Here is a 26,755-nt window from a genome sequence, read left to right on the forward strand (position 1 = left end):
GGGAACAGGCAGCAAGACCGAGAAAGGAAATCTGAAATTCTATGCTTATTATCTAGATTGGTGCCACCTGAATGTATGTACTTTAGGCCAGATTTACTGTTTTGCAATGTAGTGTAACAAAGCTTGAGAGTCTTGGTGTAGTGACACTCCAGTGAGTAAGGTCATTCAGAGAAGGGGCTGTTACGCCTTTGTGAGAACTTGTCAGTGAAGCCTTTTGGTTTTAAGCCATATTTACCATGAAAATTCTAAGATAGTAGTCAAACTGTTTTGCTCTAAATATAGTCTGAGGACTGAGGGGCATTCAAAGCCTTAGGGGTTAGCATTGTGAACTTCAGTAACCACAGTAATAATTACCTTTAGGACATAGATGTTAAAGGGACTGATCACTAAGTTGGTACTGAGCTCAAATTCTCTTCAGAATAAATTCTTTGATAAAAGCTGTTTTTGCTTTCAATTGCTTCCCTCTGAAGCTGGGTGAGGAAGAGTGAGTGGGTGGGCAGTCCAGATCAGCTAGCTGAGAGTTCAGAGGTTTGACTGGCTTCCCTGCTGTGTATTTGGTTTGCTGCTCCCATTTACGGAGCAAGCTTGGTTTCATCTGTATTAGTTCCCATTCAACATTAGTGCCTAGTCAAAAAGTGAGTCAGCTTAACAAAAACTGAATTTGCTGTTCTCCAGCAGAGCACCTTGCGTGTAGAGGTTGAGAGGACTAGGAAGGTGCCAAGTTACACCCTACGACATCATCCTCTCCAGCCATCTCTCGTGTTCTTGGTTCACTTTTAAACATGCTGTGTTTTATCAGTCCCCACTGTGTTACTGACCCAGGGGACATAGTTAATCTTAAATATGATATGTTAAGTACCATATACTCTTAGGGTAAGAGACTGGCACTTGAACAAGGAAGGAGCTTGCATCCTTCATGTGTTTTCACAGCTCAGTTCATTCAAATGGATAACTCTGAAGGAGAGGATATAACAGGAAATCAAGTTCTAGAGTCTGATCTTATCATTTGATCTGATCAGCAGCCTGTTTCACAGACTGGATGCAAACCAAGTGAGGGTTGAACTCAACAGCCCAATTAAAAGCAAGTTTGGCTGCCACTGCATCTAATGTCTAAGAGACCTGCAGGGCAAGGCTAGTCTTCTGGTGTAAGTATATAAAATACTAACTTTTGGGAAGACAGTAATAGGACTAGCCCACGTTAATTGGTAATTTTCTATTTTACCAGCTCCAGTGCATTCTTGTTTTATCCACAACCTACTACCTTCCCTCCCTCACCTGTTTTGAAGCCAGTACTAGACATTACATATGTAATATTTTTATAAGATAAGGTTCTTAAAACACACACACAGTCCCAATATCATACATAAATTGGTAACTACTTAGTACTAAATAGCCAATTGGTGCTCCGATTTGCCCCACTGGCTCAAGTTTTACAATTTGTTCACATCAGGATCCACCAAAGATCTGTACATTCACTTGATTAGTCTCTTTTAAGGCTCTTAATCTACTAAATTCCCCCTTTTTTCCTTTGCAATTTATTGAAGAAATGGTTTCATTTGACATAGCAATCAAGTCATTTGTTGTGTAGAACTTGTAGTATTCTGGCTTTTGCTGACTGCATCCTCTGCCATAAACGCTTAAAAAAAAATCGTTTGTAATTTTACTGTACATTCTCACCCATCACAATGCTGTCTGATAAGATACTGTTAGATCCTTTCTTAGGTAAGGGAACTAACTTAAGTACTTGCCTAAAGCGACATGCAAGTTACAGGATTTGTATTCAAGTCTGATGATTCCAAAACCACTACTTCTAACCACTACTTTATAAAGTAATTGAGATATTCATATTTACTGTGGAGGTTTTCTTCTATAAAACTTCATGAGCTTGTTTTATTATATGGAGAAATATCTAGAACTTCAAAGATGTCATATTCTTCTATGAACTACACAGTTAATTAGAATCAGTCAAGTGTGCCCTTAAATGTTGCCTATCTTTGACAAGTTTTAAGTCAATTTTTAATCCAGGGTTAAGTGGCCATCTACAGACCAAGTAAGGTTTGTATGACATAGTGGCTAAAAGCATAAGCTCAGCGGCACCTGGCTTTGAATCCCAGTTCCTTCATACCAGTTATTTAAACCTACTTCCCTCATTTGTAAAATGGAAATTAGTATTTGCCCCATGAGGCTACCTTGAAAATGAGAATTAAATGAGAATGAAATGAGTGGCTCATCCACAGTGACTGGCCTAAAGTAAGCACCAAATACATTAGCCCAAAGGAATACCTGTTCTGTAATCGTGTTACTTAACCAACTAGTGTATAGCTTTGTGGTTGAGCCGTTGTCTGACTCTTTGCAACCCCATTGACTATATCTATACAGTCTATGGAATTCTCCAGGCAATTCTACTCGAGTGGGTAGCTGTTCCCTTCTGCAGGGGACCTTCTCAACCCAGGAGCTGAGGGGGTCTCCTGCATTGCAGGTGGATGAGCTACCAGGGAAGCTTAAGTGCTGTGGTTGGCCCCTGTCAATACCATTCTTGCTCCTACTTTTAATTCTTGGTCTCACTGCTAAAGTAATGTAGCACAGTCCCAGTTTTCAAAAACCACCAGTAAGTGCCAGCTGACAACATACAGTTACCTCATGTGTTAACAAATCTGACTCATGATCTGAAGATGGCTTAGAAATCTAAGTTAAAAAAGCCTTCAGTTGAGTCCCAAGTGCACCTGGATTTAGGAGTTAAAATCACAGGCTTTGGAATCAAAATGAGTTTGAAAATCCCAATGCTACCACCTATTAACTGTATTAGTTTCTTAAGCCTGAGTTTATCACTGAAAAAAAAGTGAGCAATACTTGCTTACAGAGATACAAGTTTAAATAATGTATATAAAGTACCTGGTATCCAATAAGCACTCCAATTATATACACAAACATTAGGAGAAAGTATACAAAGGAAAAGGAAATTAAAACCAAACCAGTTGATTTATCAATCAATTCTTTCTGGACAAGGAAACAATCTTACTGAAAAGGTCTTCATATTTAAACATAGCATGAAAGAACTTTTAGAACAAATTTTTCATTGATAATAAAATCAAGACCCTTTTTCTGAATTCACAGGCTGCAAACTGGTATTTTTCCATTTGGGGGATGAGGGAAGGTTAGTATTTGGAAACTATTTGGTACACAACTCCCAATTCAATATGTAGCTGCATTTTAATATTATATTATAAAGGAAGCTACACAGGACTTATATGAAGAACATTAATATATTTATTTGAATTGTAGATAGTCTATCACCATGGCTAATTATATCTTAAATGTTTTCCCTGAGGCTATAAAAAGAAAAAAGGCTTGGACTCATTACATCCATATAATACAGTGACCAAAGCCACTATCTTCACATCAGAAAAAGAAATGCTCATGGTAAGCACACTCACCAAGTTTGAGGGAGAAGAGCCCACTGCCATAAAACCAGTGGCAGGCACCTAGAATTGTTGGAAGTATTGACTGACTACTCCAGGATTCTTGCTCAGGAAATCCCACGGACAGAGGAACCTGGTAGGCTTGCAAAAGAGCCGAATATGACTCAGCATGAGCCCGAGGGACAGGATGACTCGGGTGATTTTGTTGAATGTTTACAGGTTTAAGTCTTTCTGGAAAAAATGTCAAGTCATGAAATGATGTAACTAAAGACCAACTTTTCTCTTGCTTAAGTGGAAGAGAATTGTGTTTTTAAAATACAACTCTACTGTCAGATTTATTAAGGTTGGGAAGTTTTCTATACCTGCTGGGATCTGGCATGAAGCTTTAAAGAGAGGGATAAAAAAGATATATATAAATAAAAAAAAATAAAGAGGAATAATCTGACTAAGCTAAATCCACCAAGTGTAGCTGTATATTTAAAGTCTCAAGTAGAAAAAGTTCCTCTTGCCTGTTGATCAGAGCAAGTGGCAACCATACCTTTGAAGAGGGGAGCAGCGTGTGGAAGCACTACTCTCTCTGCCTCACCAGTGGGTCTGCTATCCTAAGCTGACTCTCCACTCACTGCCTGCCAAATACAGATTTTCCACATGTGAACTTCCTTCTACTGTGCAGAACGTCGTTCTTAGCAGTAAAAATCATAAAGCCTACTTCTGTAGTAATTCACTGATGGGCACTTTTTCATTTTCATAAATACAAGTGTACTACATAGCTTTGTATATATTGAACGTGTTCTCCAAGGAGATCTTTAACGAACTATATATCTGTTATGAAATAAATTTTAATTTCAAATTGGAAATGTATTTTCGCCCCTTGTCAGCATTCCCACTGCCTAACTGCACAATTTCAGATGTAGTAGTATTTTTGAAACTTTTCCAGTCCTGTGGCTACTGCTGGGTCTTCCAGATTTGTGGATATATTGAATGCAACACCTTGATGGCATCATCCTTTAGGGACTCCATCGCATCCACTAGCTTTATTAACAGCAGGGCTTCCTAAGGCCCACTTGACTTCGCTGCATAAAATGTCTGACTGTGTTACTGACCACACCATCATAGCAATCCAGTTCATTAAGATCTTTTTGGTACAGTTCTTCTGTGTGTTCTTTCCATCTCTTTAGCATCCACTAGGTCTCCACCATTTCTGTCCTTTATTGTGCCCCTCTTTGGGTGAAATGTTCCTTTGGTATCTCCCAATTTTCCTGAAGAGATCTCTACCCCTTTCTGTTGTTTTCTTCTAGTTTTATACACTGTTCATTGAAGGCGGCCTTCTTTTCTCTGTGCTGTTCTTTGGAAATCTGTTTAGTTGGATATACCTTTCCCTTTCTCCCTTGCTTTTTGCTTCTCTTCTTTGTTCAGCTCTTTGTAAAGCCTCCTCAGATAACCACTTTGCCTTCTTGCTTTTTCCTTTGGGATGGTTTTATTCGCTGCCTCCTGTATAATATTATGGACCTCCGCTGGTAGTTCTTCAGGTACAGTTAACTTGATCTAATCTCTTGAATCTATTTGTTACCTCCACTGTGAGAGCTGGACTGTAAAGAAGTGAAATGAAGTCAAAGTCGCTCAGTTGTGTCCAACTCTGTGACCCCATGGACTATATACAGTCCGTGGAATTCTCCAGGCCAGAATACTGGAGTGGGCAGCCTTTCCCTTTTCCAGGGGATCTTCCCAACCCAGGGATCAAACCCAGGTTAAGGCAGACTGCCAAAGAACTGATACCTTTGAAGTGTGGTGCTAGAGAAGAATCCTCAATGTCCATTGGACAGCAAGGAGATCAAACCATTCAATCTTAAGGAAAATCAACCCTGAATACTCACTGGAAGGACTGACGCAAGAGGAAGCTCCAATATTTTGGTTATCTGCTGTGAACAGCCCAATCATTGGAAAAGTCCCTGATGCTGGGAAAGATTGAGAACAGAAGGAGAAGAGGACATCAGAGGGTGAGTTAGCTGGTTGGTATCACCGATGCAATAGACATGAGCTTGGACAAACTTCAGGAGATGATGAGTGACAGGGAGGCCTGGCGCACTGGAGTCCATGGGGTGCAGAGTCGGACACGACTGGGTGACTGAACAACATTTTTGAACATGCGGCATATGAGTCCTTTAAAATGCAAATGTTCCTGTAGATTTTCTAAATTAATCCATAGTTACATACAATAGCTCTTTAAAAAGATAACTGGCTAAGCAGTGCTTTGTTAGACACTTAAAAAACTCCAGGTGAATCTATGGATGTCAAATTCAGCAAACTGATTGTTCTAGGTAAAAAGTACTATTTAAACACTCAGATTGGTGGCTATTTGATTTAACACAGCTACAACTACTTAATTATTCATTCTGTTTATTGAATTAAAAGGCAGTACAAACAATTGGTTAAGTGCTATGCACTGACATGGAAAAGGTATATTTTTTAAAAAAAACAACCCAGGAAAGCAAATCAAAGTTAACATATTTCAGTTGAACAAAAATTTAAAGACATTTAATATACTACACATTTATAAAATAAAAGTTAACAAAGGGTGTTTTGTAAATAATTAGTAGAACAAGTGAAAATAAATATACCAGAGACCTGAAGTTTTTTACGCTTTAATGAAATAATAAAGCAAAAAAATTTAAACTACTAAATATAATCTGAGAGGCAGTTAAAAACAAAAAACAACCCCCCCAAATTTAAGAACACAATCCTTTGAAACATTTAATCAGTCCATAGCAAATAATTATTACATACCAAAAGCTCTAAGTGTTAACTAGTTCCACCACAATGCCATGTAAATCTTGACAATTTAGAAATCTTGAGATCAACACTTAAGTTCTCTTCTTGATCTCTACAGCTTGGTTTATAAATACACACATGCTTTTGTGGATCTATTCCCCTCGCCACACACACACATTTTCAAGGAGCCAATAAAATTTTTTCCACCTGTGCCTAAAAATGTTCCGATTCAGTTTTAGCACATTGACCCTGATGATGAAAAGGTTTTAAGTTAAAGATGGGGACACAATTTTAGTTTTATAAAAATATACCAATATCAACCAAACCTTAATTCAGAGAGGGCACTTCACATGTGCACGAGACTTTCAGTAAAATTGGTAAGAACCCAGAACAGCTGCTTCTAGGACTTATTAAGTACTCTCTCTCATACAGATACAACACACACACACACACATTTTTATACTATTAGTTTCATTAAATCCAGGCTATCTGGATTAAGCAGATAAAAGGATGGGTTTTGTTTTTGCAACTATAGGGCAGCTACTATAACAATAGCTTAACAACACCGAAAATTTTCAATTAAGTTCACCCTGTTTTTAGAAAGTGTCTAAGTGTAAATGCAAATTCACCTCTTCTCTTAAAGTTAGCAGTTTATATTAAATCAGGTATGGTTTTTGAAATGCAAGTAATGTTTTTGGGAACAACCCCAAAAACGTTGCTAAAATTTAAATGAGAAAGTAAAACAAAATCAAGATAAACATTTTAGATATGGGACAAAAAGGATATTAAGAAAAATGTCTTCTTTCCTCCCCATTCAAAAGTAGTCATTCTTCTGCTGTGAAAGAAACTGATATGGATATTTCCCTTTCAAGAGATGTTAAGATATATTTACCAGTGTGAGCAGAGGTGTTAGGGTCAGTTCTTGTGTGCAGGAACCTAAAAAAGAGAATTTCAAGATGGGGAGGGGTGGGGAAAAAGGGTTTTCTATTAATGTCATGGAATGCCACTCTACAGGGACAACACTCCTAATAATAAAAATCACCAAATTACTACTAGGGTGATTTCAGATTAATAAAATATTGACAAGTCGTTTTAGTTAAAGTTAGGTAATCCCTTTTTGTTCTCCCACCCACTAAAATGGGCCAATTTGTAGGGGCATTTGCAAACAAAATTTCCTCTGTTTAAACTACTTACCTGGTTAAATAGAACATTTACCTGGCCAGTAACAGAAGTGTAGCTAGCATTAACACTAATAAAATACAGAAATAAAAACTGAGGGCGTCTTCCCTCCCAGCTAATTCCCTACTCTTAATTCACCACCCACACACCCATTTTAGGAACCCCAAATCCAACACTGTACTATTAATAACCAGTTATTTGGAGGAAAAAGACATTTAATTTCATACGTGCTCTAGCCCTTGATTTATAGTTAACAACAAAAACATTTTCAAGCACATGGAAATGAGCCTACTAACCTGATTTTTGGAGCCAAAATTCTCCACTGTATTTTGATCTATGTGCAAAAAGTATTGGTACTTTTCAGTTTATACATTTGTTAGTATCTTGCAGCTGGCTTGAAAATACTCTCACCTCAAGCCTAAAGAGACTACAGCACAGAGGTTTCAGTTGACAGCTATGAGTTGGACCATCCTGCCATCAGGTTCTTTGTACCACAAAGTCCTAGGTTTCTTCATTTATTTCACCTTTCTAGCAGTCACTGCACGGCACATGCATGAAATAGACGTTTACAGCAAGTTGGCACCACCAAGTACCGGTATACGTAGGAAGCTGCCAAGTAAGACAGACTTGGAACACAAACTCACCTAGCTGCTTACAGAAACCTTTGCATAGTTGTTACTCCGTTTTATTGGAGTTATGTTCTTGTAAAATGTGCCTCCCTTTGCCTCCACTTTTTTAAAGTGTTCTTAAACTGTACTTCAGAAGCACTCTGAAAACTCAGATCTAGGGGTGGTTGGGTGAAGGACAGTAGACTCTGAGTGCCAAATTGCCCCTGAACAGGCACAAATCCCAGCGGATGTTACAAATGTACCATGGCACACTGTAATGCAATTTGTAAACAGCTGTAGAGTTTCTATGCCCACATTTTGTTAGTGATGTTACCACAGAGATTGGGGTAATTAATGGCTTCAGGGTATACATGAATCACTTAAAATATGAATGGATTTAACTGTACTGAGGTAAACAGAAGTTGCCACTTAATTATATACAGTTACCAATGAAGATTTTATTCAAGCTTAAAGTAAAAAGTAATTTTAGTTAGGAAAAATGAAGTACCAGATAAACTGTAACATATAGTTATTTTAACTTAGAAATATCAAAACAGGAATTCTTGATTCTCTAAGTGGTGGTCTCTGCAAAATGGAGCTTAAAGAAATCTTTTACATTACCAATTTGATAAAATAATCTGCTGACCACGATCTGTCATCTCCTCTTACTATGAGCTTCTGGGAGAATCCAAGCTATTTTAAGGCCAATTTGTGTTTTTCTTTCTTCTCCCCTTCCCTGACTTGACCATTTCTCCCTGCTACCCTCCTGTTAAAGGCCCCCCACCCCCATCCCACCCACCAAGGAAGAACTCCTGACATCCAAGCCTTTCTTCTCTTCTTTGTGGATCCTGAAGAAGTCTGCTCATGGTAAATAATATAGATTTGGCTGGGTCAAAAGGAAACAGCGTTAAGACTTTTTCTTCACCAGAATCTTATTTTAGAGATATTCCCACTCTTCTCAATGTAACAGCTATGGCCACCATATTCATCCTCTACTGAAAAGGGGAGGGAATTTCAAAGGAGACTAAGTATGTTGTACTCAGCTGTTACGGGATTTTAAAAGCACAATGTGAACATCAGGCTTTTGGCATATTTTAAATGTGAAATTCTCAAAAGTGCTTTTCCATGAAGGAAACCTTTCCTTAAACTAAAAAGGGAGGGGAGAGGGACACTACCCACAGCACCAGTTTAGAATGAGGTTCAGTATGGCAATATCTGAAAAACTGAGGAGAAATAGTCTTTAAATTTATGTATCCCTATGTCAAAATATTAAGGGCAATTAGAGAAATGATTATGAGGTTTTAAACCCAGTTTGTTTGTAACCTGCTGAATTCTTCTAACAAGCTCAATTATACTATAAACTTCCAAAGTGGTTATATCTGTTGATTTCTACTCTCTTGCTAGATGACACCAAAATGATTCCCCAAATTGAGAGCAACTTGGAACAAGCTTTGTTGAAAACTTATACGGACTACTGATCTCTCATATTGGTACAAATTAAAAATTCTCTTTTTGAATCTTAAATTTCTTCAAGATCAGGTACTGATGTTCCTTCGGGAATAAAACAAAAGGGGGAAAAGCTTCAAAGCACTACTCTGAATTTTCTGTATAATGTCCTTCCAAGTACTGTTTCTGACCATGTCTCATGTGGTATTCCAGAAGAGCATCAGTTATACTGCATATCTAAGTCATAAAGGAAACTCTTTTTTAGCTGGTTTAGATTCCAAATGTATACAAATGAAGTCACTTTAATCCTATAAATACTTCTTAATTTATTTTTAAAAAATTGTGCTGTTAACCCTTTTACGGGGCAACAAGCTATGTGAAAAGTACAAAACTTTTTGTCAAATGTAATATTGAGAGTGCTTTTGACATAGTTCACTGGTTTATCATCTGGATCAGTATATACTGCGCAACGGGCAAGGCTAGACTCCATGAACCAAGCTGCAAAGATCTCAAGCTAAATAAGGCGGAAAGATTTGGAGAAACAAAAGAAGGAAATTCTTTCCTATCCAATGTATACTCTTCAGACTAATGCACTCTTTCTATCAAGCCTTCTAAACTGTTAAATAAAGTTTTCCAAACAAGCATTTAAACTTCATTACACAGAAGAGCAACAAGAATGGTATCCTGCCAGACAAAAGGCAGGAGGGAAAAAAATATATATACTGAGTTCAATGGGTAAGCCTGAATGTAGCACAGTTCTTCACAACCGATGGGGGGATAATTCAACATGGTGTCCAACAACGTTCTAACGACGTGCTTCATCTCAACTGGTTACTATGAAGCAAGGTGTAAATGTTTGGCCCCAATCGGGCTTCAGAAATGGTTCTTTTTTCATGACGAGCATGTCAGTCCAGCTATCAATCATGTTTGTTTGCACCAAATCCCAAGCCATTAAAATACGACTAATTTTAAGTTAAACAGAAGTCGTCTGCTCCAAATTCGCCATCAACTATCCATGCTACTGCATTCCTCTGAATGAAGACAAGATGAAATGTGTATTGGGGGAAAAGAAGAAGAGGGGAGGGGGAGAAAAAAGTTATCAGTTAGAAAGTTTTGAAATTAGCATCAAGACATCACAAAATATCTTAACATTAAAAAACAATCACATCAAGGCAAATTCTTGGTATTTTCATCATGATCATTAAAACTGTGTTATCACATCTTAGGCTACATATTACAGTCTAAACCCATGGTTATTTTGAATATTGGAGAACCCAAGTGAATCATCATATTGGAATCTTATACTTTAAAAAGAAATCTTGAAATAGTTACTCAGAGTGGAAACATTTTTATGGTAGTTTTCAATAGAAGAGAAGAAAGAACACCTGGCAGTCCAAGGTAGAACTGCATTGTAACTATGTACTGGGTTGGCCAAAAAGTTTGTTCAGTTTCCCAATTTTACAGAAAAATCCAAATAAACTTTTTTGTCCAATCCAAATATTGAATTCTTTTAGTGGTTCAGTTTGAAACTTTGCAATATTACCCTACTCTGTGTGTGTGTGTGAAGGACAATGTGTTAACAGCTCTACTGATATAATTGACATACTCAACAATGCACCCATTTAAACTGGACAATTCAGTAGTTATTAGCATATTCACATAGGATTGTACAACCATCAAGGCAATCAATTTTAAAACATTTTCATCACCATTAGAAGTCAATCAACAATCCTAAGCAATTACTAGTCTGTTTTCTCTACAGATTAGCCTATTTGGGACACTTTCATATAAATAGAACCTAGTAGGTACTCTTTTGTGTCTGGCTTCTTTCATAGCATATTGTTTTTAAAGTTCATCCATGCTGTAGCATGTATGAGTACTTGATTCTATTCCATTTTATACAGTCCTCAAAAAAAAAAAAAAAAAAAAATGCAGTATGGATTGCTACTTATAATAAAAGGTCAGCAATTCTTTTTTTTGGAACTTAAGTATTTTTAGTTAAATGACTTATAGTATCTTAGGATACATATGGTTTTGGAATGCCATTTCCTTAGCTTCATCTACATTTTTCCCAAATGTCTATTCCAAACAGGTATTAATTAGAGAAAATGTTTTCGAGCAGGGGAAAAAGAACTCAGAGGATACCTTAATAAAAGGCATGTAACCAAGTATCTAGTTACAAAGAAGCTGTTTTCCCATTGTAAGTATAAATGAAAATCTTTTAGTGCTATACCTATTTGCAAAGCACAATTGAAAATTGCTTAATTTGACCCAGTTCTTACAACTGGACTGTTTGTCTCATCCACCATGAGTATCCACAATAATTAAATTACCAAATAGCACTGCAACTCTTATTTCACTGTAGTGAAAAGGCACAAACATATCCTTAAAGCTATGTCTAAAATAAATCTACTTACAAGGTAAATCTGTTACTATATACCTAGTATTTTTCCTAGTTCTTTGTATCAAATGTTTATTTGAAGAAATAATTTCCAAAGACTAATAAAATTTGAAAATCACATATAATCTCAGTTATAGATATCTAAAGTATCTATGAGTAGGCCTTGAAACCTAAAAAGGGAAAACAAACACACACAACAGGAAATCAATACAAGATTTTTGTTTTTAGCTAATTTCAGAGGTATGTTAGTGAAATCATGTCATGTAGTGATCTACAAATACAAAAAGGCCCTAGAAGGTTCTGAATAACTCAAGAGTAGTTTTCCAACTTCTTGAACTGTGTACCTACATGCTTTTTACCCTTGTCTTTGGCTGTACATCCTCACCTACCAGTGAGATCTGGTACAGTTCGTACCATACAGATAAAAGCACAGAGAACATGCTTTTAAGCCATTTGTGCTCCCCTGACAACCCTCCTCCTCTGAGCATAACTGAGAGCAGCTGGTCATCTTTCTTACTAAAAACACTTAGGCGGGACACACTGCTTATCCGTTTCTAGGTAAATTATTCCCTTTTAAGCAAACTAAATATTTTTGCTCTGAAAAAGAACAGGTAAGTCATTTACATAAAATTTCTCATTATCTCTTCTTTCTAGCATATCTTGCTCAATTAAGCTATGTCCTTAACTGTTAGCTTTCTGGCTTTGGGCTTTTTTCTGGTATCTGAAAGTAATGGAAAACACCTTTCAGACTTAAGATTTGAAGACCTGGTAGCACTCTACAAGTTAATTAGTCTTGCCATGCTTCAGTTTTCACACTCCAGAAATGAGGACAAATACACGTCTCCATTTCCCTTACAGGGCTATAAAGATGTTCTGCAAGACAGTCCATATAAAGGGCCTAGCAGGTTACTAGGCACATAGGTACACGATGAATTCTAGTTCCATTCTCTTTCTCTATCCATCATGCACAGTTCATGCTAGTGTGCTACATGGTATTAACAGATACTCATCTGTAAGGATAAAACCATAAGCAAGATCATTCTGAAGTTGTTAAAATTTCATATACTAGCTAGTTTTCATAAGCACAGAAGTATAAAATACTTCTTGTCTAATGAAGGAAGATTTTTAGGAAGATTTTGAAAGTGGCAATACTAACTTGCCTGTAAATGAGGTGGCATATTCCTGCTTATTCTCACCACTGTCATCATTAAAACAAAACAATACTGTTGCCTATTAGATTAATTAAACTCCTGTGCAGTGAGATATAGTGTACAATCTTTAAATGAGGGAGAAAATCTATTATATCCTACACTTTAAAGTACCGCCTAAAAGTGCTACAACTTTATGCTAAATTAAGGCAAGGTTTCATTTGGAAAAAAACACAGTACTGTATGATGGTTACCTTCAATATTCTGGTGGTCTATAAAAGGTGCTGGTCCCCATATCCTAACAGTGCCGTCATCTGAGGCGCTGGCCATCATGGACGGGATCTGCGGGTTCCAGCTCACGCAGTTGACTGTGCGTGTGTGCCCTGTCAGCTCCGCAATGGGCAGTTCACTACGTTTGTGCCAGATGTAAACCTTGTGATCTGAGTAACAGTAATTCAGAAAAAAGTTGGGAAAGTATAATAGATTAACAAAATTGATTGATTTTAAGTTTACTGCTCATTACAGAACACTTAACGTATCAGACTTGAAAGGACAACAAAAATAATGTGAATAATTTAACATATTATTTTTTGAAAAATCCATTTAAATTTTAATAAAATACACATTTTCCCTCTGTTAAAAATGACAAACTAGCTTGCAAGTCATCACAGAATCTGCAATATTCTGTAATACATAATGTATAATCACAGTCAAGACCTTTGAATATAAAGAAATCTAGGATGAAGATAAATTCTATGGAAATCAGAGGTGACAAGAGAAGCAATGTATCCAAATTCAAATATGGCAATTAAGATGACAGCTAAATATTGAGTGTGTACAATGTTTTAGGTGCTAAATAACTATATTATTTAACCTTCACCACCATCAGGAGGTGGTGCTTATCCCTTTTGTGGATGGTGACTGAAGAACTGCAAGTGTAAGCAATCTCCTCATGGTTAACAGCTGGTAAACGGTGAACTGGGATTGAAATCCGGGACGTCCTGCTCACGTGTTTACTTGAGAGGCTAGCCGGCTGTCCTACAGCTGTATCATGATATGACTGTGTGTAGTCTATTTACACTCTCATTAAGTGCCCATAAAAACCAAAAACCCCAACAACTTTGTTTCTTTGGATAAACTAATCTTCAAAAACAAAATGAAACAACTGTCTAGTACAGAGTAGTGGTTCAGAGTAAGGGCTCTCGAGTCAGACTGCTTGATCCACATCCTCCCTGTGTTCCTGACCAGCTGTGTAACTTTAGGCACATTTCCCACCCCCTGCAACTTTTCTTCTGTAAATGGGGAGTCATACTTACCTCATCATATTATGAGGATAAAATAAGTCTGTATATGAAGAAATGTTTTGAACAGAGTCCAACACACAGTGAACACCATGTATTACCATAAAGAGTTAACTAAATGTAAGTGATGGTTCTTGAACAGACAGCAGAACCCCACGGTGAGTTAGAAAAGTGTCCCATCTGAAGAGCTGTCACTCAGTTACATACATGATCAATGTGGGAACTTTCAGCGGATGTGCTGCCAACTGAGCAAACTTTAGAGTGGTGAACAGGTAATCAACATGTGGTAGAAGAACATGCCCTGGTTTCAAAACTTAAAAAGATAAAAAGTTGGAACCACTGTTGAACATTTTTTTGTGTATGGGAAGCGAAAGCTAAAAGGAACTCAATGAAGTACAGAATTTGTCTTTCCTAGAAGGTATTTGTTGTTCAGTCATTTTTGAAAATAATTTTCCTTGAATAAAATAAAACTAACAAAAGTAAAAAAAAAAAAATGCCCAGACTAGCTATGCTTCCCCTTGGACAGAGCAAGTCCACAAAGAAAGACTACAGGCTTTCTTAAAAAGTGAGAATCCAACTGAAATCTGCCTACTGAAATCTGGATGAAAAATGCTTTTGTGAACACATATCCAAGGAGGATATTTATTGAATATGCAGCAAAAATTAAGAAAGATCTGAGCAGTCAAGGTCAGAATGACAGGCCTTATGATCAAGTTCTGCTTACTTTTATCATTTTAAGGAATCCAGTGCCAATGCAGAGGAAAAAATAAGTTTTTCTCTTTATTATCAGCACAGTGAAAAGGCTGGAGTAATGGCGTAACTTTTAGGGGCAAATGCTTCCTATTGCTCTATCTTATATTGACATTCATTATTTGGGGGGTTTGGAAGTTCTTGGAATATATTTCTTACAAATAAACAACGAATGGATTACTGTGGACATCTTGGGAGATAGCATATTTGCTACAACCACTTGGTGTTGAAAACATTTTTAGAGCCATTCTAAACCACCTGAGTCATGAGAATCCTAATCTGTTTCCTTCACAGTTATGTTTCATTTTTAGCCCTAAATGGAATATAATGTGGCTTAATTACATTATTCATCAGGCTTAGTTCTAAAGTTAGTTTGGGCCGGAAAAAAAAAAGATTGGCATCACTAGGGATAATGGTGGCAATACATGTTTTTTAAAAGTACTTCCAGGCCACATATTATTTTTAGAAAGAGTATAGGGGATTGTCACAGTTGGTAAAGAATCCACCTGCCAATTCAGGAGACATAATAGATGTGGGTTCTATCCCTGAGCCAGGAAGATCCTCTGGAGGAGGAAATGGCAACCTATGCTATGGTCCATGGGGTCACAAAGAGTTGGACACACACACACACACACACACGATTGTGAGGCATAATTAAGAGGGGTAAAAAACCCCATCAGGAGAAGGATTAAATAGAGCATGGGGAAGGATCTTCGAGTAGGAGGAGCTAAAAAGCATATAGAAGGCTTAATATGTTTAAATCATATCAAATAGAAACCAATGGAAAATCTAGAAGAAAATAACATTAACAGATAAAAAAGATTTTTTGATGGGAAAGAAGTGAACTCCCAATTGTTACCTAGCAAGCCGCTCTTCTCTTTTCTTAATCTTATCTGAATGACATTTTTAGGGGAAAGAAAGAATGAAGTCATATGCTTCATGTGAAAAATCTAAATCTCTAAATGTCTCTTTGTCCCAATCCTTAAATACACCTTATACTCAAAGGAAAAACTCATGTGTCACCTTGTGATCCTCTTCTCTACTGAGATCAGTTTTTTTTTTTTTTTTTTTCAAGAAAGGGAAAATAGAAACATCTCACACAGTAACCAAACATTACCAAGTGTTCACCAACATAATCCAGTTCCTTGGTCTACCTTGGAAAACTAGATTCAGTTTTTAAAAAATGACTTAAGTAATTTGCTGCTACAGTACTAGAACAGCAAAGTGGGTACTCAAGAAAATGTGTTGAAAGAAAATTTTCAATCATCTGCCATTATTTGTTTCTATTACCTTAAAATGTACAGCAACTTTTAATACTGCCTCACTTATTTGTGCTTGCATATTTTAAACAATTTGTTTTAAATTAGACTACTTGAGGCACGTGCCTGCCTGATATACTGATGTTATTAGACCAGAGTAAGTTATTAAAAAAGGTAGTAGTTAATTCCATAATTTGAGCTTTTCTGAGACCGTAAGAATCCCATGGTCTCAAAGAAAATCTAAATTATTTTCTTCGGTCATTAAAGAACCACTGATTTTGTCCAAGATCAAGTAAAACATAATTAACCTTGATTTTTAAGATACTATTAACATCTGAAAACTGTTAAATCTCATGAAAAGAAAAATACCTACAAAAGAGTAATGATTTAACTAAATCTTGATTTGACACATGCACCAAACACACTTCCACACAGCCACAACAGGCACTATTGATCTGTGACAGTAAGGAGGGACTCAAATCATTTCAAGAAAAGGGAAATCAACAGTGTACTGGATAAATGACTCACACAATTTCTGATTTAACATCTTGAATTTGGAGACGTAACTACCTTTACAAATTGAGAGAATTATAGAACTTTCAGTCCATCTGTATATATCTGTGAATCAACAGAGACACAATTTACCTTCACTGCCACTAGCGATGAAGTCTTCATTATGGCCTCCAAAACATGAATGAATCGTATAAAACCCTTGTGTAACACCTTGATACTTTCTTACTAAAACTCTGTCTTGCAAGTCCCATAAATGAACTCCCTGTAAGCAAAGGAGAATATAGGTATTTATTCTTAACACAAAAGAATTTTAAAGAGTAATCTGTGACTATGCATTTGCCTGATGAACATTTCCATTTTCTGTTTATGCAAAATGCCAATGTCCTGAAAAATTTCCAATTGACTCTATAAACATGGATCAAACACACGAATTAAAATCTAAGAATTCATAAAAATATTTGTTTATATATACTAAAACCCACAAATTTTAACTAAGCTAAATTTTCCTGAGAATTATGTTAATAAACTTACCTGAGTTGCTACATTTAACAAAGCTAATCGGCCATTCTTTGAAATAGTAAAAGACATAATGGGATGATCTTCTTGTACTCTGTAACCAAAAAATAATTTGTCAAAACCAACATACTAAGAATCAAGACATTCAAATTACTTAAATATAACAAATTTAAGTCTGTAATCACTATTACATACTATATTTCAATCAAGAAAAAGAATCTGAGTTAATAATTACTAAGCACCACTTGACTATCCACCCAAATTACCTATCAAACCAAAAACATAATAAAAATAACAACTCTTCTTTTGAAGAAGCAATTTCTACTACACTTTTAATACAAATCAGATAACTGTTGTTTAATGGATATAAAGTATATTTACATGTTTCTATCTGTAAGGTCCTCGAAGTTATATCCCCGAATTCGCTGGTGTGTATCTGATGCCAGAACAGTTTTCCCGTCACTCAAGCACCAAAGACATTGCACTCTCACTCCTTCCCAAGAGTCAAGGAGATTACCATCTAAATCCTGAGGAGAAAATTACTATTAACTTCATTACAGAACAGCACTCAGAAAGCAAACAAAGAACCAAAAGAATCTTTTTTTTCCCGCAAAAGAATCTCTTAATATATCTTTTTGTACTATCTATCTTTTCCTGAGACTGATTGCAACCTAATTGTTCCTTAAGTGTTTTCAATTATCAAAATTTATATAAGTCAAATTTCATTACAATACCTAAGGGGAGGGGGAGAATCTTAGTAAATCTATCTTCCCTTCTATCAAGCATAGATAAATACAATAAATACAAAGAAAGAAAAGAATCCTTAAGTTTCAAGGGCTCACAACTTTTGGAAAAGAATTTAAACATCCCTTTAAAATACACTATACTGGGATTTGTACTATAATATTCAGAAGTTGTGATACGGAAAAAGATAACTAACATGAATTATAGCTGTACAGAACTTAGGAATCTGTTACGATGTTTTAAAAAAAAATCACCAAGTTTGTAACATGCTCTACTGAGCAAAGCTCTTAGGATCATTATCTTCCTGAACATTCAAAGCTCTGAGTGGCAATCCTATTTTTACAGGTTAGGGAACTACCAAGTCACATACCCTTGAAGGCTTAAGCACTGTAAGGGACGGCAAAGTCAGCAGAAACACACAAGGCCACCTTGAATCCAGGGAATTAAGAACTAATGGCTTCAATGCCAAAATGGTGACTATAGTTAATAATATTGTATTGCATATGTGAAAGTTGCTAATAAAGTAAATCTTAAAAATCCTCATCATAAGAAAAAAATTTTGTAAGCATGTATGGTGATGTTTGTTAACAAGACTTATTGTGGAACTCATTCTGTAATGCATACAAATACTGGATCATATTATGTCATACATCTGAAACTAATGTAACAATATATGTCGATTATATCAATCAATCAATGAAAGTACAGCATTAGCCCATGGAGAGAAAGTCCAGACATAAAATGCTTAAATTAGTATATTATAATGGTACTGACCACTTTAAATAACTTAAAAGAAAATCAGGGGTGTATCAATAAACTGTATTGGGACAACTGGGGAAAAATTAAATGACTTACAACCATGCTGAGATAATAGCACACTAGATTCCATGAGTCTTGCAGTCAGCTTATGAAACTAATTTGTAATGGCGACATAAAAGTTTTTATGATAAATGACCTACACTGAATGATTTGATGGCGTTATGATATTTAACTTTAGTCTTAAATAAATAAATCTAGAAGTATCTACTGGAACCATGGTAGGCAGTGATATGAGACATGAAATCTAGATAATAGAGAGTAATGACACGGCATTTGTATCATCATCTACTTTGTCATAAGACGTTTTACCTATTACTTACTTTTATTATCCCAACACTCCAAGATTAATAGGGCAGGTAATGATCAGAAGACACCTCAAATAAAGACTGGAAAGTTTCCTGGCAACATTCATCATCACTTTTATTCCTCAAATATTTAAAAGTCAGTCTCCTCATGAAATACAGCATTTTTCGGGGAGTGGGGCAGGTGGGGGGAGGGAGGCCAAGAGAGATACAAAAAATCCAAAGGGCTAAAGACCTCTCCACCAAAGAATTAAATACTAAACTTTTTGTCCCTATACATAAGAAACTTACTTATTTATAAGAACAAAATGTTTAGTAGGACAATCTTTTTTTTTAATGTTTCACTAAATTCAAAGCCTATACTTTGTATAAGCACTTGAAATGTGTTTTTAAAACAGAAAAAGATTCCACAGAAAGTTCTATTGGACAGTGTTTATCTTAGACAGTCAAGTGGGTTTTCATATATTTTATAAAAGTTATCAAGTCAAGTGAATTCTTTATTTTTACAAAACTGAATTTGCTTTTAAGTAAATTTGTAGGCATCTGAAATAGGGCACTAAATACTCACACACTGATAGAACTGCCCACGCTGACCTCCAGTCACAAAGCGTTTCCCATCTGGATTCCAAGCCACACTTGTTAAACTGTCTTCATGAGATTGGCTCATTTTTGTCCTTAGCTCTCCCGTCTACAAGGAAATAAAACTGTGGATGAGATCTTCAAGATATTCCTCTAAAGGGAATGTATAAAGAAAAAACAGAAAAAAGATAGTAACTGGGATATCTGGTTAGTTTAATATTCCTAATTAGTAAAGTAAACTGTTTAAATTGGCCTTATAGAACAAGACTATAGCATTCAGAAGAGAAATTAAATACTTGGAAAAAACTCAGGAGTCAAACAAGCCTGGCATAGGTGATTCAAAGAATAGCTATGAGATAAACTTCAAACAGAACTCTTGTCTTAAATCAATTACATGCATAAATTAAAACAAGTAGTTTTCCCCAAGTACAATGATGAAAAGCCCAGCACAACATACCTATTGCTTCTGAGTTCTCACTTCTCCTTAGTTCACAGTTCTTTATTTTATTCTAAAATTGTAGTTCATGCAATTAGCAACTCCTTAAGAACATGATTAATAGGCAGAAAAACTATGCCCTTACTCTAGGCCAAGAGTGTAGGCAGTCTAAATTACATTAATTTCATATCCAATAAGCTCAAAATGTAGAAGGGAGAATGGGAAAACAAAAATTATTTTTCTGATATACAACTTTATTTCAATTAAAAGTAACAGAAAAGAGTGAAGGACATTTGTACTGTTTAGCATAGTCATTTTAAAGCATTTCCAACTAAGTAAGACTATTTAGTTGGTTACAACCCTCAGATATCCTCCTGTTATTTTTTCTAAGTTATTCAACTTAGAAGGTAGACACATACCATTTAATCTAGTCTTGATTCCATTTTGTTCATGGATTAGAAACAGGATCTGAGAGATTAGAGCTGCCCTTGGGATAATAAAAAGTACATGGGCATAATTTTCCTGTGAGAAATGGGTAATCAAATTAAAAAAAAAAAAAGAAAACAAAAAGGGTGCATGATCAGGAAATGGGGCCAAGTAATAAAAGCAAAGAGGGCACAAAAACCAGAATGTCTTCCTTACACTGAAAAAGAAAAAAAAATTCAGCAATTTTAAACCCTTCCCCCATATTGTTAATTATTCTCAAGTCACGATCTTTTGAGATTGTGCAATATAAATGGGTAAAAAAAAAATTTAGAAACACAAATACATATGCAACAGCTGAATCTTCAGCATTTTCTATTTACAGTAAGTTCTGAAGGCAGAAATGGTCTTTTCCTCTGTTATGCTCAGGACTGTTTGAGTATGAGGACATTACAGGTATCCCCAGAATTTTTAAAGTTTGCTTTGTACCACTTGGCTTTTACAAAGATCTACGTTAGTACCTGTTTTTGCCAAGCAAAAGACATCTGAAGAGGATTTTTGCTTTTACGAAAAATGTCCGTGGAAAGTGAAAACAGTGTTTTGCAGGGAGTTGTTACAGAGGCAGCATACACTCTGAGAGTGGCTCCTTCCCAGGAACTACACTCAGCATCTCAGCATCAAGCTGCCATGGCGTTGAGCTATGTGAGCACCTGTGCTTTATCTTGATTTATTTTGCGCATCCTTTAGTAAGATGTGTCCTAAGGTAACTGCTTCTTTATGCCATTTTAGCTTATGAAAAATTTCACAGGAATAATTACTTTCAGATAGCAGGGGAAACCTCTAATTAGTAATCTACATAAAATCTCAAAGGAGCAATTTTGAAAACTGACTTAAAAGGACCACCCTTTTAGAACAAGTCTATACATAAGACACAGTAAAACAGTTAAGCTATAACAGTCTAACTGTCCAGAAATTCAAAATTGAATTTAAAGAAGACTACACAGGCTGACTCTCTGTTGTGGGACTATGACCATATAAAAGACAATTTCCGCCTCCTCTCTTTGAGGGGGCGGAAATTGTCTTTTAGGTCAGATTCATTTTAAGCTTGTTTGAGAAGCCATGTGATCTACTCTGTGCTTTGCCACCCTGAGCCCAATCACAAATACAACACTGATTCAACACTAGTCTGATTTTGGGAACAACTGGGGATTTTTAAATTATGAAACAAATATTAGAGAATTATAGGTAAGATAATGGCATTTGATTATGTAGGAGAATATTACTGTTAAGGAAATACATGTTTAAATAGTGGTAAAATATTATCTTAATTTACTTCCAGATGTTTTAGGTATGGATATATAAATATGTATGTTTGTATGCATGTGTGTATATACACACAAAATGTAACAAAATGTTAATAACATCTGCTGAATCTATGGTGGCACGGATACAGGTCATCAGTATATTCATATTTCAACTTTTCTCAGTATTTCAAAATTTTAATAAAAAACTGGGGTGAAATATAAATCTTACTGTAGAATTAAATTTATGGCACAGGTACATTTTAGTATTCATCTGTCTTCTATACTGTCTAATTGAGTCATTTCTATGGAGCTTTTATCTTTACTCTTGATAAAAATCAACTTACACATGGGTCCCCAAACTCAAAACCGTATCCCATCAGCTTATACTTTTTACACCCAAACTGTAGCATGAACTATTCCCCTGCCAAGAAGTTAAAAAAAAAATCATTTAACCAGTCAGCTTATGGAAGAAACTTAAAAATAATTTAAAATGATTAACTAGAAGGTTTCCAAAATAGAGCCAATAGATGACAGGGTGAACTCAGTGCTGAGTTCTTCTAAAATGGAACCCTAGATAAAGTGTCAAGTTCATTTAGAAACTACAATAAAACTCTTGATAGTAAGTACTGTAAACATCATTTAAATCTACTAAACGAGACTGTAACATTAAATATAGGTTAAGGAAATGGTGCCATTGCCACTGGAATGGAAAATGTGGTGTCATGTCCATGTTTCCACACTTGAAAAGTAAGTTTTATATAAAACTGGGGAACCTCAAAACAACTGTGAAATCTTTACTGAGGTACAAAGTATCACAGTAAAACAGAACATATTACACACTATAAAGTACAACATTCCTAAAAATACCTACTGATCATTCTTTCAAAAATGCTATTATGCTCAACAAAATATTTAAATTTATAAATCTGGACACCTGGGTTCCATTTGATGAATTAATTATCTTTTATAAGAAATATATCATGGGAATTTAGGTTGAATGATTTGGTTCTACAGATCATGAATAAAGTTATAATGAAGATGTGCAGTACGATTATAAAGACTAAACCAAGGATAAAATTTGCTCACTTGTACATTCCAAAGCCAAAGCTCAGAGCAGTCATCTGGGCCACAAGCAACAAGATAGTTGTCGTCAGGACTCCATGCAATATAAGAAACGCCGTAAGCATGTCCTTCTAATGTTTTAAGCAGTTTTAGCAGGTGTGTATCCTAGGAGGTAGAACACACAACTTAGTTAACTCTCATTTCTAAAGTCACTGTTTTTTGGGCGTAAGAACTTAAATAGCTACAGAGATGCGCTTTGATAATATAGTTTAATATGAGGACATTTTCACAGATTTTGCCAATTCCCTGCCCCTAAGAGAACCTCTAACTTGCTTCATGAAGACTCATTCATGCTGCAACATCCGTTAAGCATCAACTACACACAAGGGCACTGAATGCTAGATGGATTTAAAGATGACACAGACTTTGTACTTACGAGACTTTCAAGGAAACTTAAAACAAGTATAATAAAAGCTATCCCCTCCTCTTAAAAACAGTTTTAATGAAATGTATCTTAGCATAAAATTCATCCCTTTTAAAGTATTTGATTCAGTGGCTTTTAGTATATTCAGAGATTGTGCAACCATTACTGAGAACATTTTCATCACCCCAAAAAGAATCTCCATACTAAGTGGCAGTTATCCCCTATTCTCCCTTCCTCCAGCACTGGCAACTGCTACTTTCTCCATGTATTTGTCTGTTATGGACATTTCCTATAAATGAAATTATACAACATGTCCAGTTTTTTGTAACTGGCTTCTTTCACTTAGCATAATGTTTTCCCAGTTCATCCCTGTTGTGGAATGTATCAGTATTTTATTCCTTTTAATTGTTGAATAGTATTCCATTTTATGCCTATACCATATTAAGCAACATCTGGATTGTTTCCACTTTTTGGCTATTATGAATAATGCTACTACAACTATGTAAGAGTTTTTGCGCAGACCCATGTCTTTATTTCTCTTGGGTATATGTGTGGGAGTAGAATTGCTGGTCATATGCCAATTCTGCGCTTAACAATGTGAGGAGCTGCCAAACTGTTTCTTAAGTGTTTAAACCATTTTACACTCCCACCAGGAGAGCTACCACTTATTTGGTGCTAATCAGTATTAGCACTATTCACAATCAATCTCATTTAAACCTCATAAATCTAAAGGTTAAGAATTATTCTCCTCCCCCATATTACAGGAAAGGACATGAAGATTGAGAAAGGTTAGAAACAACTTGCCTTTATTGATAGTATTACCAGGGATTTGAACCTGAGGTGCCTGACTCTAAAGCTATATAGGATGAAATATATAAACTGCAAACATGGAGTGGCAAATGAAAAGGCTGGAAAATTGACATCTTTATTTTATTTTATTTTTTATTTATTTTTTTTGACATCTTTATTTTAGACTAAAGGGTTAAATTTTTATCCTGTAAGTGAAGAACGATTTTTAAGCTTGGGAATATATAACATACTTGGCTTTAGGAAGAGAACTGATTAACAGGGTGGAAGAAGAATCAGAACAGAGAGAGATGCAGAATAAGGACACTCCTAATGAGCCAGCACAACAGTCACGTGGGTAAGACAAGAAATGGGCCTTCAACTAACACGGTCAGGACTGAAAGAGGTTGTGGAACATAAAACTGACGTGACAGAATGAGACAAAAAATGTTCAAAGCCTATCTCTAAATTTCTGTTTTAGGGAATAAGGATGAACGTAAATGGTGTGAAGGAAGCAGAATTTGGGAAGACTAGACTCATGGGGACCAGTTTTGGCTAATTCCAATGCTGATGACCTACAGCAGTTAGAAATGGGTCTGGAACTAGTCTGATAAAACTAGATTGGGAATTTGTTTTGAAAATTCAATAGTTTACAATGCCATTACTTCTGATTCTTCTTTGGGAAGATGATAATAGGCCTGGGGTATTAGATCATAGTATCATTAGGTCAAAGTAGCTTGCATAATTTAATAAGCATGTCAAGTCTTTTGGACTAGCCCAGTATCTTCTAGGAACAAACTTTCATTCATAGTGGTGTTTTAAATTTACACAAAGATGTGCTTCTAAACTAATGACAAGCTACTACAGAAATATTTAACTAAAAAACTAATAATTTCATGCAATTAAAAAATAGCCGTGAAAGGAAAAGTTGAAAACAAATCAGAATATTAATATTGTATCTTCAGAAGTACAATGCCTTTATAAAGAGTAACCTATTCCAAATGGTATTATCACATTCATGCAATCCACTTAATTCTGCTTGGATTCTAAGGAGGGGAATGGGTAAAGTTCTTTATTGGGGAAAAAAGGTAAAAAAAACCTGTTAAAGGAAACTAACCACTGGATAACATCAATTCAAATATTAAGGTTCTCCCTCTATAGTCTTTCTATCCACTAAAAATACACATTCAAAAACAGAACTGGATTTCTTAACAAGTTTTTCAAATAGTATTTGACATAGAAAAATACCATGATATCAAACTCTAAAACCCACTGTATCTCAGATTTAAATGTAAGCACTGATTCTGCATTTCCCAAGCTAATCTGGACATAAAAGCCCTTTACATGGAACCACTGTTAACATTTTACATAACCAGTATTCTCATAAAAACACTTTGGGAAACACTGGCATAAAAGTCTGAACTCTTTAGCAACGTATAGAAGATCCTCCTTGATCTGGGTGCTACTTATTTCATGAACCTCATCTCCTAGTCTACAGTCTTCACCCAAACTGCCCAGTCATGTTCTCTCTCACCTGAGGGCCAGCTGTAACGTTTTGCCTAATTTACTTCTTCATCTCACACTTACTTGTCATACTTTTCCTTGCTTTCCAATTCCAGTAGGATCTCTTTTTTGAGTTCCTGTAGCATTCACTAAAGAATAATTACATGTATTATCAGGAGCCCAGTCTGACTTCTATCAAAAAGGTCAAGCACACAGCAGATGCTCAATAAATACTCACTAAACAAAAGGGACTCATACACTGCTGCTAGAAGAAAATATATAATAAAGAAGTTTTAATATGGTTGCTTTCTTTTCGGACATGTTATAAATATCTACTGAATGAAAATACTTCTTATAATAGTTCAGTTCAGTCACTCAGTCATGTCCGACTCTTTGTGACTCTATGAACCGCAGCACGCCAGGCCTCCTTGTCCATCACCAACTCCCGGAGTTTACCCAAACTCATGTCCATCGAGTCGGTGATGCCATCTAACCATCTCATCCTCTGTCATCCCCTTCTCCTCCTGCCTTCAATCTTTCCCAACATCAGGGTCTTTTCAAATGAGTCAGCTCTTCGCATCAAGTGGCCAAAATATTGGAGTTTCAGCTTCAACATCAGTCCTTCCAATGATAAGGTTATGATGGATCCCAACCTCTTTTTCTAGTCACATTTCCCATGCTTTGCCTTACTCATCCTATTCGCTTACTAAATAGCAGTTCTTATACTTGAAAATGCACTTCTTTATTTTCACTAACCACACACTGATATTCAGTATTTCCTTAAATCCTGAATACAGGCAATTAACAAGGCAGCATTGGGTGGTATTAGGTGACTATTAATAATGGAAATTTCAACTATTTTCACATATTATAGCTTTGGATATCTCAAAATTTTATGCTTGTCACTACTTCAAAATTCTTGAAGTTATCAGATCTGCTACTAGAATCTGTTACTAAGCTTATAAAAAAGTGGCACATTACTATACTGTATCTGTTTTTGTACTATTTTGATAATTATATTTCAGTATAATTGGGTTTACCTTTATGATATATACTTGGGCTTC

At 35.8% G+C, this 26,755-nt stretch overlaps 1 protein-coding gene across 2 annotated transcripts in view; it reads right to left on the minus strand.

Moving 5' to 3' along the window:
- Positions 1-9,722: 9,722 nt before the first annotated feature.
- The window catches only part of WDR26 (WD repeat domain 26), a 36,162-nt gene continuing 19,129 nt past the window's right edge, over positions 9,723-26,755 (minus strand). For both annotated transcript variants that reach the window (XM_055581976.1, XM_055581977.1), the window contains exons 8-14: positions 23,003-23,143; positions 19,743-19,862; positions 17,691-17,836; positions 17,325-17,403; positions 16,926-17,055; positions 13,225-13,410; positions 9,723-10,452 (exon numbers count right to left, since the gene is read on the minus strand). In XM_055581976.1, the coding sequence (XP_055437951.1) occupies positions 10,427-10,452; positions 13,225-13,410; positions 16,926-17,055; positions 17,325-17,403; positions 17,691-17,836; positions 19,743-19,862; positions 23,003-23,143 (828 nt within the window). In that variant the 3' untranslated portion in view covers positions 9,723-10,426. The remainder of the gene's footprint in view (positions 10,453-13,224; positions 13,411-16,925; positions 17,056-17,324; positions 17,404-17,690; positions 17,837-19,742; positions 19,863-23,002; positions 23,144-26,755) is intronic.

This window comes from Bubalus kerabau, chromosome 5 (assembly GCF_029407905.1).
Source record: "Bubalus kerabau isolate K-KA32 ecotype Philippines breed swamp buffalo chromosome 5, PCC_UOA_SB_1v2, whole genome shotgun sequence".
NCBI classification, from domain to species: Eukaryota; Metazoa; Chordata; class Mammalia; order Artiodactyla; family Bovidae; genus Bubalus; species Bubalus kerabau.